Below are 13,191 nucleotides of genomic sequence, written 5' to 3' on the forward strand. Positions count from 1 at the left end.
GTATTTTATAATACCTGAAAATCTCAGACTACCCCAAACCTATTAATCACACCGTGTACTTATTCTCAAGGTCAGTACAGGTCTTAAAGAGTCTCTGTAGGGAAGTCAGCCCACAAACCTGCTCACACACAGAAAGCTGAGGATCCCTTGGTAGCAAAGATCTAACAGGGCTGAACTGCCAAAGTTTCCCCACGAGCAGTTGACCTCGGAGTCATGCAGAATAGAAGGCAGCTATAGGTCAAGTATGGGTCAAGGGTAGACACTATGTGTAAGCCTCCACTGGATAAAAGATAATCACCCTCCCAGTGCTTCTTTTAAGGGGATCTCAAAGCCCAGAAGGTGGAGGGAGAGTAAGACATTATATCCATTGTCCAGAAACACACTGTCCCTGTCAATAGCCCCCTATTTTGGTCTACTTTTACCCCTTCTATCGATGGAAGCAGAGAATATGATTCAGGCCAAAATGGGTTGTCTAGCTCAAAAATGGAGGAGGCAGAAGTTTCCAAAAATAACCAACATGCTTCAATGGAGTTCAGGCCTGATCCTATCAAACTGGGATCTTCCATCCTTTCACACCTTAACTCCACACTTCTTGTACTCCAGACAAGAAAACGTTGTGTGACATGAAGCCAGCAGTCCAATCTCAGCCATACTTGCTTGCTTTAACATGTTGTGTCTGAAAAGAGAGATTTTTGCCAAGTGTCCACCGAGCCCAACTCCTCAGAAGCTAAGAAGGAGTGGAGGCTTTTCTGTGTCCCCATGCAGGGACAACCCTAGCCTCAACACATAGCCTTCATCTGCCTAAACATAAGCATCTTGATTGTGTAGGAGCTGGAGGACGTGAAGTCAACAGAAGCTGCAGGTACACCACGTTTTTGGAGAAGGAAAAGAAAAACAAAGGTCCTTTATACTTGAAACCTGCTTATGAATTTAAGAATATAAATTTGGACCTGCATTTGACAACTTTTTGACCATCTGTTGACTGAGAACTGGGAATTGGGTCGCGAAATGGAAATTGTATGGTTCACAACTTAACTGAAAGACAGTGTGCTGCATTTCCAACATTATCCATGCTGGTTCTTCGTATCAAGACCAAAAACCTTTCCTTCACCATAAAATATATGATCAGGACGCAGCTTAACACTGATAATAGCTGGTTTTAAGTCAACTGATTTTAATCTTCTTAAGTATTTGGAGATAACCATTTTAAAGATATAAAAAGTTTGGGGTTTGATCACAGATCCCTGTTACTTCTTGATGATGTCAAAATAATTGGGTCTCCCATTAAATAGCATGATCACGATGGGAGTGTTTGCTGTACTTGCACAATATTTCCATACCTAGTTTCATTCAAAAACAATCAGGGGGGTGGAGGGGAGGAGGGCAAAAGGCAGAACACAAATTAACATTTCTCCCTGAGTTTCTCGTAGGAACACAGAAGAGGGAGCTAAAGGCCTATGAAGAGAAAGGACCTCTGCTGCTGCTTTCTTATGCCTTTTTTTCTTTCGGGAGGATAAATAGTAAAAGCCCTTTGCCTGCAGCAACTTCATCAACCAAGGCTGTACAGCCCATGGCCCAAAAACCAGAACTCATGCATGGGGTGTTTTTCCCCACTCCCTAACGATGCTGACTTTGCCATGCCTCTGTGGACACAGAGGTGCTCAGCACGCGCGCCAGGCTGACTCCATAGAGCAGCACCACCAGCCGCCCATGGTGCCTCCAAACTGCCAGGTTTGCTTGCATTTTCAACCAAGACCTGGTAGCCCTGGTGCCAGCTCTGGGAGAGGACAGTCTTCTCCTACAGCTGTGCATGCACAAGGAAAAAGAGCATCTTGTATACTCTGATCTTTCTCTTCCTGGTCAGACTCTTCTCACTTTTTCAAGGACTAGAGGGGAGGTGGAGAGGCACGGCCAAGAGCTCAGCTGTAACACATACTATCTGGACTCTGCAGGGGAAACATAAGTTTTTCTCCATGGGAATAATAATACAAACAGATGCTGGAGCTTCCATTTTCCATTTTAAGTGGGAAACAGCCGCACGATATATTAGCACTTCCCAGGAGCCGCACTGACCACTAAGACCCATAGGTTTGCACCAGGCCCTTCTGGGATGGCTGTAAGCAGTCAGTTGGCCCCCCGCAGTTCTGGGTCAAATTCTCTGCTCAGTCACAAGTACCTGCCCATGGCCTGGAAGACACTTAGAAAAAGCCTTCTGTGACTCCTGCTGCCCCACACACTTTCCTGTACAACAGGTAGGAGGAGATCTGAAACTTCTGCGTAGGCCTTACCGAACAGCATCTCCTCCCTTTAGGCAGCATCAGATGACAATTTCCCAATTAAATCAAAAGCTCTTCCTCCAAGAATGGCATAAGCTTTCCGTGCCCAGAGTGTTCCCAAGAAGATGGGTACACACAGGAGCATACAGGCCCCAGGTACCATGTCAAGCACCAAAGTCCACACCTGGGCTGCATCTGAGTGTGTAAATATGTCATGATGCTTGCTGTAATATGTAAATATGTAAATATGTCACAATGTGCTATGGATTCGCCAGTACAGCACTAATCCATACTGATGTAAACTGGGTGTGCTGGGGAACACTGACAGAAGATTTGTTTCAGTTAAGGATACCACACTGGAGAAGGGAGGAACTGTTAAGCTTTTTCACCCCAAAGATTTCTAAATCAGTGGGGCTTCCTGTGAAATTGGGGGTTACCCTGGTGATTTTAGCTGCAGGCCGGCCAGGCACCTGTGCTGTGCTGGAAGCCTATTAGAGTAGTTTGATAATGATAGCAGCTCTAATACATCCCAGAGATTTAAAGGAAACCCATCTGCATCAAAGAGATGATACAGTGCGATGAAGCAAGTATTGGGATGTGAAGTCCTGGAAGATGGGAGGATTAATGAGTGAACATCAAAAGGTTTTTATAGAGAGCTGAAGGAAATAACTCTTCTTGCTCCAGAAGCAAGTTTGACACATACGTTTCATCCTTCTTTCAGCACTCTTAGCATACTGCACGTGTACTTCTAAAATGAAGAACTACTGAGACATTAACATGAGTAGTAGCACCATTTTTGAAAAGAAAAAATAAAACTGACCTGGATTAGTTTTATGGCTCCACAATCCTTTTCTGAATAGCTACTACAAAACACCCACCCTGAAGTGGGGAATTCTGTGTGACGTTGACATCTCCGCACACCAGTAACCTCACTGACTCAGTGCAGCAACGGAAAAACAATGGGCGGAGATACTTGAACTCATTTAAATTCACTCTTGGAAAAGAGGTCAGGGGACTTGACCTCAGTGCATGAGGCTGCTCAAGGGTCTGAATTCTATATGTCTGTGAACTCTAAACATGCAAGAGATGAAGAGGATGCTCTACTGCTTCTTGGCGTGGAGACAAAGTTCAGTCTGGGATAGCAATACAACAAGCAGTTTCTCTATGGGCCACCACAAAATACAGACAGGTACGATACAGCTTTGCAGAACAAAACGTGAACATGGCTCTAATCTGCTGAAGAAATAAACACATGTTGCAGCAAAATGTTAAATATGGCAGACCTGATGAAACCAGTGCCTCCTTTATACTACAAGCTGTAATATGATAAGAAGGCACCATTGTTTTCTTTAAATCAAATTATGACTTCAGGCCCGATTTTCCTTTCAATTGTATTGTTCTGAAAGGGAGCAGCTTCACTGAAGTCCATAAGCTCACATTCATGCAACGCTGGTGAGAGAGAACAACCAGACTTTACAGACCCATGCTTGAGAAGAATGAACCTTTTGAAAGACAAACATGAACACACACATGTACATATATATGCACATGAATAGATGCATTTCACCCACCTATTTCATCCCCCAGAGAGGAGTTTAGTATTGCACCAGCAGACATAACTACGGCACAGCTCCCAAAGCCATGTGTGTACAATTTGCCCAGTGGAATTTGGGGAACATGCTTTTCCCATCCAAGAGTAGAGAAAGGAGCCTCCTTGCCATCTATTGTTTTCACATTCACCCTTTCTTTTAGCTCACAGAATAGCTGGTCTCCTGTCAACTTGGCATTTCGTTTCCCCTTGAACCGCACCCCATGCTTATTGGTGCTCAAATAATCTTTCATCGCCTTCTGCAGTCGAGGGTTTAGCATCTTGGAAGAGACATCCCCTTTCCAAAGCTTGTAAAGAAAGGATTTCGACATTGTGGAATATAGCCCATCCCAGTCATCAGATTCATCAAGCATCTGGCTTCTCCTGTGCTTTGTGCTCCTTCTCCTCATTCTTCTCTGATGGCTCCAGCTGTTCTGTAAAATATTTACTTTTGGATTATCCTCATCGGCTGAGATGAATTTTGCTATCTCTTGAAGGTGGTTGTGTGACCGAGGCTGACCAGCAGCAAATAAATAATCGTCATCATTCACTTGGTAGAAAGCACTTTTTGATTTTCTTCCTATCTGGGATGGAAAAAACTCATCTTCATTTCTGAAGGCATCTTCCAAATCAGTCCATTTCTTAATACTTCCAGTCCCCGATTTAAATGTACCTAAGAGATCTTCATTAAGAAGTACCTCATTCCCATCAATGGTTTCAGAGAATGATGGATCATGAATGGCTCCCATGATGACTCTCTGCTTGCCCTGAAGGGGCAGAAGCCTCTTAGGTTCAATGTACGAAAAGGAACTCGGAACTGGCTCAGCAGTGTTGCTATCTGTAAAATAGATGAATATCACCAGAAAAAGCAGGCCCCATGCAAAGATCCCAAACAGCATGAGTTGTTTCCATTGCTTCAAGTTAGGTTTCATGGCAATGCCTTTACCAGCTCCTCTGTGCCTCGAAGTATTGGTGAAGGAAAATGAAACCTGGAAAGAACATCAAGTATTAATCAAGAATGGTTCTAAAAATAGATACAATTCAGAAATATCTTAACACGCTTTGATAGAAGGTGCAGAATTAATTGCCAAGCTGTAGCACAGAGGATTCAGAAGCAGAAACAAACTCCAGAGCCTGCAGACACTAGGAGTGACACGCTTTGGCTATAACCACACAGTGACAGCTGCTAGCTACAAAGAAGGTGGTGGCCAGTTTCTACAGTAACACTGGATCCTGCCTTCGGGGAGATCATGTGTCTGCCTGCTTCTGCTATACCGAGCGTAGCATTAAAGAGAGCAAAAGCAAAACCCGTGCCTGGCTGTATGCACAGTGGGGACAATATTAGCTGTCTTCTCTTTTGCCATTGAAAGTCCTTACGCAGTGGGGCTGTGAGCAAGCCGGTCCCCAAAGGAACCAGGCAGGGAGCACAAACTCTCAGCTGGACAGCCCTCCTCTGCCCACAGCCTGGAAAGGATGGTGTTCTGTGGATATCATCAAGGGGGAATAGGGGAGAGCACCACACCAGCAGGTCGGAGGGCAACCTTTTCTTTTCCTCAGCTAGTATAAACTGGCACAGCATCAGTGGGTCACATCATTTGTCGCCCAGGATGAGACCCAAATAAGAGCGACTGTTGTACCTCTGCTATGGGTGCTGCATGCATACTGAGGTGGCATGAAGGAGGTCTGCACGTCAAGGCGTGAGGGGTTTGCATTTTCCAGAAGGGGGGATGGATGGCACAACTAACTAAATACATGCCTTTAGGATAATGATAGAGATTTACATAAAGGGGAGTGGATAGGGAATGTCAGACCTAGACTTGGAAATCTGTGCTCTACTAATATCTGGGGATTTTGGGCAGCTTGTGCATTAGTGGAGGGATGCATGGTCCAAAACGAAATAAAGTCTGACTGAGGGGGCTGTGTTCCAAGGAAAATACACTAACACATTGCTGGACCATCACGCACACTATGCCCTTACACGAACTCACTTGCTTAATCAAGTGGTGTGGGCATCGGTGGCAAAGCTGGCTGAAGGAAGTCCGGCCCTCCCCTATCATAAACCTTATCATTCACCTCCCTGCACAATAGTCATCATCAGCCTCAGTTGCTACACCACAGTGTAACTCAGTGTACTACTTAGTGACAGATCACTTACCTGATCTAGATTAAAAATAAGCCCCTTCTTCTGGAGTTTTCTTTCTAACCCCATTTGTTTCAATGACTGCTTAATGGTGGGACTTAAGAGACACTTGTACCAGCCAGCTGTGATCAGAAAAGGGGAACGGGAGCGGGGGCAGGCTTGGATTTCATTAACAGCCTGTGCCTCAGGAGCCACCATCTCATCACACCACATCCGAACAGCACGCACAGCTTACACACCTCTGGTAACACACTGCCTGCTTATACCTGACCATCAGGAGGGACCAAAAACACAGTCACCATATGCTATCACCTTTCTGCAAGCTGCTAAAGTACATCAAAGCTGAGCGCAAAGTTTAGACCAAAGCTGTAACTAAGGCTGTATTTTCACATTGAAAAGAAACCAGCAATAACACTGGTGTAAGGTGTTCTCCGCTCTGTCCCTCATTCCTGCACCGTGCCTCCGCGGCTGCCAACACCTCTGTGTATGGGGCTGGCATGTTACAAACTGGACCAGTAAACTGATACAGCAGGGGGTTAGGGTGGGGAAATATATGTTAGAGGGGTCTTTTGCTTTGTTTTTAAACTGGGTCAGCCCCTTTATCCACTTCAGTGTGGTCACACATCCAGTTGTCTCAGCACAATCGAGGAGATTGCCTACCACAATGCAGAGGCGAGAATAAACCGCTGGTGGTATTAGCAGGGATACTTCAGGCTAGCATTTCCGCTGACCTCCTGGGAATGTGAGGCCACAGCATTACATTTCCAAACACAGTCTATTTTAATGATCTAGACAAAGCCTAGAACATTAAAAAAGGCAAGCTGACTTTAGGACTCAAGGCAGTGTCCAAACAGAGAGAGGATTCATAATGTCACACTTGGATGACCAAATTTTATTGCAAACACATTCATTTCTAATACACTGGGGAAAAAAAATCTTGAGTGCGATAACCCTGTGCTCCACACACGTTTGGCTGGGCTCACACAAACCACATGGAAAAAAGCTATTACTCCAACTGACCCATCTCCTACTTGCACTCTGCTGCTGCAAGATTGCTCTCTGCAGCACCTCGACGCCCCCCCCCCTTCCAATTTTAAATCACTGCAGGCGATGTCCTGTGGGAGTCAACTTACAGTATTATGACTGTTGTGCAACTTAGTTCTGCCCTGAAGTTATTGCAACCTGCCCACTCATCAGTGTTCAGATGGTTTGCATTTTTAAATCAGCATTCTTTGCCCGTCTGAACCGCTTTCATCCCTTTTTATCATTTTCCCTGCTGTGTTTCCCCAGCACTTTTCAACACGTGGCTTCCAAACCACTGTGTATGTTTCTCCTGCTGAATATACATTTCTTACAGGATCCGCAAAGGAAGCATCTTGCAGAATCTTTTTAACAGACAAGCTTGCAGGAAGTCAAAGCTATAAAGGAAGAGGTCACTAATATTTTCCACTGAGTCACGTAACAAGTCCAAACACAATTTAAACATAATCCGTAACAAAATCTCACATTTTTCTCAATTTTTTCCAAGTTTTGTTGTATCTTATAACCAGAAGTTGATAAGAAATAGAAAGGGTTTAATCTTCATTCAGGTGTGAAACTATGAAAGTTTCTAATTGTCTGCGATCACACGCGCTTGGTGCAGCAGACTGCCTCAGCATGAAGAATTAGTCTGGACTCCTAAATTTGATATTCAGGTTACACTCTGAAAAGGGAATGAGTAGCATTATTAATTATTTTTAAATTAAACCGAATGTTTTTTTCCCCCCTAACACTTACAGGGTCATAAAAGCACACTCGTTTTGGTTGGTGTGCACATATGAGCATGCACACGGTTACCTTTTTCATGCAGCAGAAAATTATCTGCGTAAAACAAAAAATCGGCGTACAGCAGTATATTTGTCAACACTGCAAACAAAAGGAGAGGCACCAGTGAGAATAAATCCGAAAACTTTACACATTAACTACTGCAGAAGCTTATCTACAATCCCTTGTTGCAAGTGGGGCCTCAAAAAGGATACTCAAATCTCTTGAAGACCAGAGCTATGCAGGCAACTCTCTGTGCTGCTTTAATGTTTTTTCTCACAAGAAAAGCCTTGTCCTCCAGCAGTACAGCTGAGCTGGAAGCGAATTCAAGGTCATTACTGTATTAGTTGCAAGAGGACCCCTACAACCTCACAGGATCTTGAAGGCTGTGCGTGGAAAGCTGCAGTAAGTCCAGAGAAATATCAGTTTATCTTACCTCCCTCTACACTAAACATCCAGTCCTCTCCCCCTCAGCCCCTGTGGCTTCTCGCACCTCACAGTCCCCAGCTTTGGGAATGTCTGAGAGGAGAGGGCAGCCCCACCCCCCCATTGGCAGCAGACCCCCTCGGTACCACCGGGGGACGTGCTTGGGCTCATGCCCTGTGTTGCTGGAGGCAGCTCATCTCAACTGCAAAGAGAAAAACATTTGTGTAGGAAACCAGAAATTAGGATCGTAATGAATTACACTGGCTAAATAAAGAAAAACAGGCGGTTTCATGGGTGTAATTATTGAAGCCCACTGGATGCTTCAGGAAGAAACTTCCACCTCTCTCATCTATGCTCATCATACAGCTTTCAAGCTGTCAAAGCAATTCTAAGCAAATTTTAAAATTATCATTCACGTTGCTCATTGTCTCCAACTTCACCACCCCTGCCGTAATAATCCTCCCTACTTACAAACAATGAGACCGCTGCTAAGGAGGACCAGAGGCGTAAGTCTGCACCTGGGGAAAACACCCAAGACTTAACCCAACCCAGCTTCCTCTTCCACAGAAGTAATAAACCTGTTTGCCCCAGAGGCTGAAGATCTCATTTTCCTATGTATCTCCCTTCTGATGGGCTCTTTCAATCATTAACTGATTTAAGCTCCAACTGCCATATGGAGAGGGGCTTTTTTCTTACCCAGTCTGGTTGTTTGAATGAAAGCCATGGAAAACATGAGGCAAGGTACAAACCAGTGAAGTGGGCAGAAAGGGGAGACCTATTTATTTGCTTAATAGAAGTACCAGCAGCAGCTATGAAAAAGAAAGGCAAACCTCAAGGGTATCTTTGAAGCATCCCAGGAAATAAAGCCGATTCCCCAGTGGAAATTAAAGGCCGATTTTCCAAAAGCGGCACCCATTTATGGGAAATTTCATTTCGCTACACTAAGATGCAAGAAACCAATGTGTTCCCCCTCCCTTTATATAGCCCATTGTTTTGCAACAAGGAGCACTTTTAATTTTTCTAAAGTAGGCCTCCTGACTATTTCTTAAATGAGAAGAGATGGATGAGGGAAATTTTTTTTTTACTCCTTTGAAACATTCCTCCCTTTCAACACTGCCTATTGTTAAATTAATTCATACAGACCCCAGCAGCTCAGAGGTCAGGATGGTTCAAGTTGATGTTCTAAGATGTGCACTGTTATGTTAAACAGGGTTTTTCTTGGCTGCAGCTTGCAGCGAGAAGGTCACCTCAGGGTTATTCGGGGTAGCAAATGTTAGCTGTGGGCAACCGTTCCCAAAGGGCTGAGAATCAGACCAAGGTTTATTTGATGGAAAGCTTAGGCGGCCTGAACAGATAGCAAATGCTCCTTTAGTTTGCTTCATCTCTTAGTCAGCTAATTCCAGGGTATTAAGAAACCTCTGGCATAGGGCAAGGCAGCTGGAGGCTGCATTTCCAGGGTGGGGAAACACATTCATCCCCTCATGTGGGAAGTGCCAAATTGGTTTTAGCATTATCACATCATTTCTGCGGTGCAAGCCATACAGTAGGCAGCAACAGACAGGCAAGCCTGTGGGGAGTGGTGACTGCCAAAAGATGTATATTAGTCTGTTGATGGCCTGGGCACTTGTCTTACTGGCTGTGATTAGGCCTCCTAATTAATGAATCTCTTTTGGACAACTCCCCTGTTAGTCCCGATAAATCTGGCTCCTTCCTTCAACACTATTTTCACAGGAGTCAAGCTGCATTCAATATTATTTGTGGCAACATAAGAAAATGTCTTCTGAAACAAAGAAGAAACACCCAAACAACTCAGAAGTAGGATTTGTTTTTTCTTTTTTCAATATTGCTCAGTGCCTTTTTAACCTATATTCAGTTATCTTCTTAGGGAAAATTCCTTGGGAGGTAGGCAAAGGATGGTATTGCTAACCTGAATCACCCGTTAAATGTGAGCCAAGCGTCCCAGGCCAGGGCATTTGGAAAGCGGAGTCTCAGGTTCTTGTTTGCTTCTGGGGATGCAGGCAGTGAGTGTGCCTGTTCTCGGGTCCTCTGATAAAACCTAGGATTTCAAGTTAAAGGGGGTGGGGGTGGAGTGGCTTTTTTTTATTATTTTTACTAATGACCCATTTCCAGGAGCTGAGGCTGTAAGAAAATTACCAAATATAGTGAGACTTGCAGTAAAACTCACTCGAGCTGGCAACCCGGCAGCTGGAGAAATGCTCAGTGGGGTTTCTGCCAACGAACGTGTCCTAGATTATTCTGTAGGAGCACGGGGGCTTAGATGCAAAAATCTCCGGGTTTTAGTGGGAGGTCAAAGCTATCTTCTATGCATCTGATACCCACTCACCATGCTCCATCAACAAGTTCAAGCTGCCTGGCACTGAAGCCAGCTATCGCTTTCCTACAGCCCACAGTGCTGCCTGCACAGCCCAGAGACCACATACAGGTTATGTGAGTGTGGGCTGACAGGAGGGAAGTAAAAATAACCATACCAGCTCTTAGGCTTCACATGCAGACTTTCCCACTGGCAATGGAAATGTTCGTCACAGAATCAAGGGCCAGGGAAAACTTGGCTTTGTAGTGACGGACTGCACCTCTCGGGTCAACCTCCAACTTGCATCTTTTCTCACGAGCCATGACAGCGGCTCTCGCTCTGATACACACCGAGATTCAACACTCCAGCCAGAATTTCCTCCCAAATTTCAGGTCAGGGGAGACAATGCAACCTCTTTGACTTTTACAGACTGGTTATGAGCCAACCACAGTCTCGTTATCGTAACTGAGGGTCTCTATAGAAATGTACTACATATCACTGCATGTGAAATTCAGAACAACTTCAGTGTAAATCACTTCCAGGCTCTTCAATCAAAACTACAAAGGGGCAGAAGTGTCACATAGTTGTGCTGAAAATAAGCAATTTTCACAACTTAACTCCAATCAGCCCCTACAGCCTCTCAAGGAGCCCCTCACATAGCCATGTACTACCTGCACTCAACCATACCTACTTCTGACCCCTTTTTTTGCCATTTGCTCTTGCCTTATCTTTGCTGTGTCCTGGCCCTGTTCACAGTGAGATGCAAAGGTTCACGGCTGCTTCGAGTTGCAGCAAATGTCAGCAGTGCTTGGTTCCACCATGGGACATGGGTGCAGAAACCACCACTTTGGCCATAGTCCCTAGCATGTCCTCACACACAGTAGAGAAGCAACTAAGGTATCTTTTCTGCCCTTGCAGAACTACCAGCTGGCTTTTTTGGACAGTTTTCAGTCATATTTCAGCTGCCACAGCACTGCCTCTTGATCTGAGCACCAGGAAAAAAATAAACTCTTATCTACGTCAGTATAAAACCACCGCAAATATCCAAAGACAGCACAAGTCACTTTTCCAAAGTGAAATTCAGTATGCCGCTGGATAATCACGGAGGGGTCCAGCTTTGTACAAACACCATCCCAGCTGGCTACACTCTTACACCTCAGTAGTTCCTCTACACAGGCAAAGCCTCGCGGATCAGGCCACAGAGCTGCCCATGTTTTTTCTGCGCTACATTTGCGCATCTCTGCTCCCCCTCATAAACTGCAAGTTGTAGAGGAACTGCAGTTGTTCCCCCAATCAGCATTAGGGTCCTGGGAAGCCAAACGCTGTGCCTTTGCACGAGGCATGCAGGCGGAAACGGCAAGCTGGCTGCAGATAAAAGCCAGGTGTGAAACAAGGCAATCAAACCAATGGCCATCACTTACTTGTGCATCCTCCGTTCATACATAACCACACTATTAATGTACTTACTTTTATTGCTGAGGTGAGGTCAATGAGGAGGAAGCGAGTACACCGATGACAGGGAGGAAGAAGAAAGGGCTGGGAGGAGGCTGGGACGGGCGGGAAGGAAGCCCGGCTGCAGAGCAGCGCGGAGGGCAGGAAGGCAGGGGTGAGCGGCAGGGAGACTGAAAAGAAACTATGCCTGCAGCGCTAGCGAAAGAACAAAACAACACCTGCCAGAGGCAGGGACACCTCAGCACCAACGGGGTGAGAACTGGAAGCAAAAACTTCCTCCCACCAGAACGATCACATCCTTCCCTCCAGAGAAGCACCGGGTGAGCCCTACTACCGCTGAGGGCAGGCTCTGGCCCAGAGCATCCTACCCTATTTCTCCCAAGCAACCGATGGGAAAGGGGCCACCACTCCCCTGCAACAGACGGGAGGTCTGGGTGAGCAGCAGGACCCGCGCTGTGTCTTCCCCCTTTCCTTCTGGGCAGCCTTTCCCAGGTCAACGTGCTGCTTCCCGCCATCCCTGTGCATGGGAAAGGGGACCCTGGGGCACCGACTGCGCTCCGCACAGGTGGAGCATGGCCCTTGCTCCCCTCCCACCCTATGCACCAGGACACCCTCGAACTGAGTTTTGCAATGGATTAGCATCCAAAATAGCTGCACCTATTTTCCCCTCTTCTACCCTGTGAGCGTTGCTTCACACCCCATGCAGAGATGCTCCAAACTACAGGCACGGTTGGTGCCTGAAGACCCACAGCACAAGCAGGAGTTACTGCCCATCTTAAGCACAGCCTGGCTTTCCGTGGGACTGATCCTTCCCTGCCCACAGAAGAAGGTTTTAATCCCTTTCCCCCTGCAAAAGCGCAGTTCAGGAGCAGCCCATGCCTATCTTCTGATGTCATGTGTAACTGAACATGATGGGAGGAATCTCGTAATGCCCCGAAACAAGAAAGAGGAACGCAGAGAAATGGATAGTCTACTCAGTGTCTAATAAAGCATAAGGGGAAAAAAATCCAGCCAACATACATAACTGTATTTGGTTCCCCTCCCTCTTTTTAAGGGACAGCTTTTGATACTGTACTTGCAAAAACACATAATTCAAAAAAGGAAGGAAGTGCTTTGAGGGTTTTTTATTTAAAGCTTGACAGGATAAACGAATCACAGTCTCATTAAATCACACAATCTCAGGCTGCACACAAGA

At 45.7% G+C, this 13,191-nt stretch overlaps 1 protein-coding gene across 2 annotated transcripts in view; it reads right to left on the bottom strand.

Annotated features, from left to right (window-relative positions):
- The window catches only part of ST6GAL2 (ST6 beta-galactoside alpha-2,6-sialyltransferase 2), a 54,025-nt gene that overhangs the window by 23,695 nt on the left and 17,139 nt on the right, over positions 1 to 13,191 (bottom strand). Inside the window, exon 2 of one of the 2 annotated variants that reach the window (XM_076360126.1) lies at positions 3,848 to 4,853. In XM_076360126.1, the coding sequence (XP_076216241.1) occupies positions 3,848 to 4,796 (949 nt within the window). In that variant the 5' untranslated portion in view covers positions 4,797 to 4,853. Of the gene's footprint in view, positions 1 to 3,847; positions 4,854 to 13,191 lie in introns of those variants that run through there. The other variant, XM_076360115.1, reaches the window with a different exon arrangement.

The sequence above is a fragment of the Aptenodytes patagonicus genome, chromosome 1, assembly GCF_965638725.1.
Source record: "Aptenodytes patagonicus chromosome 1, bAptPat1.pri.cur, whole genome shotgun sequence".
NCBI lineage: Eukaryota > Metazoa > Chordata > Aves > Sphenisciformes > Spheniscidae > Aptenodytes > Aptenodytes patagonicus.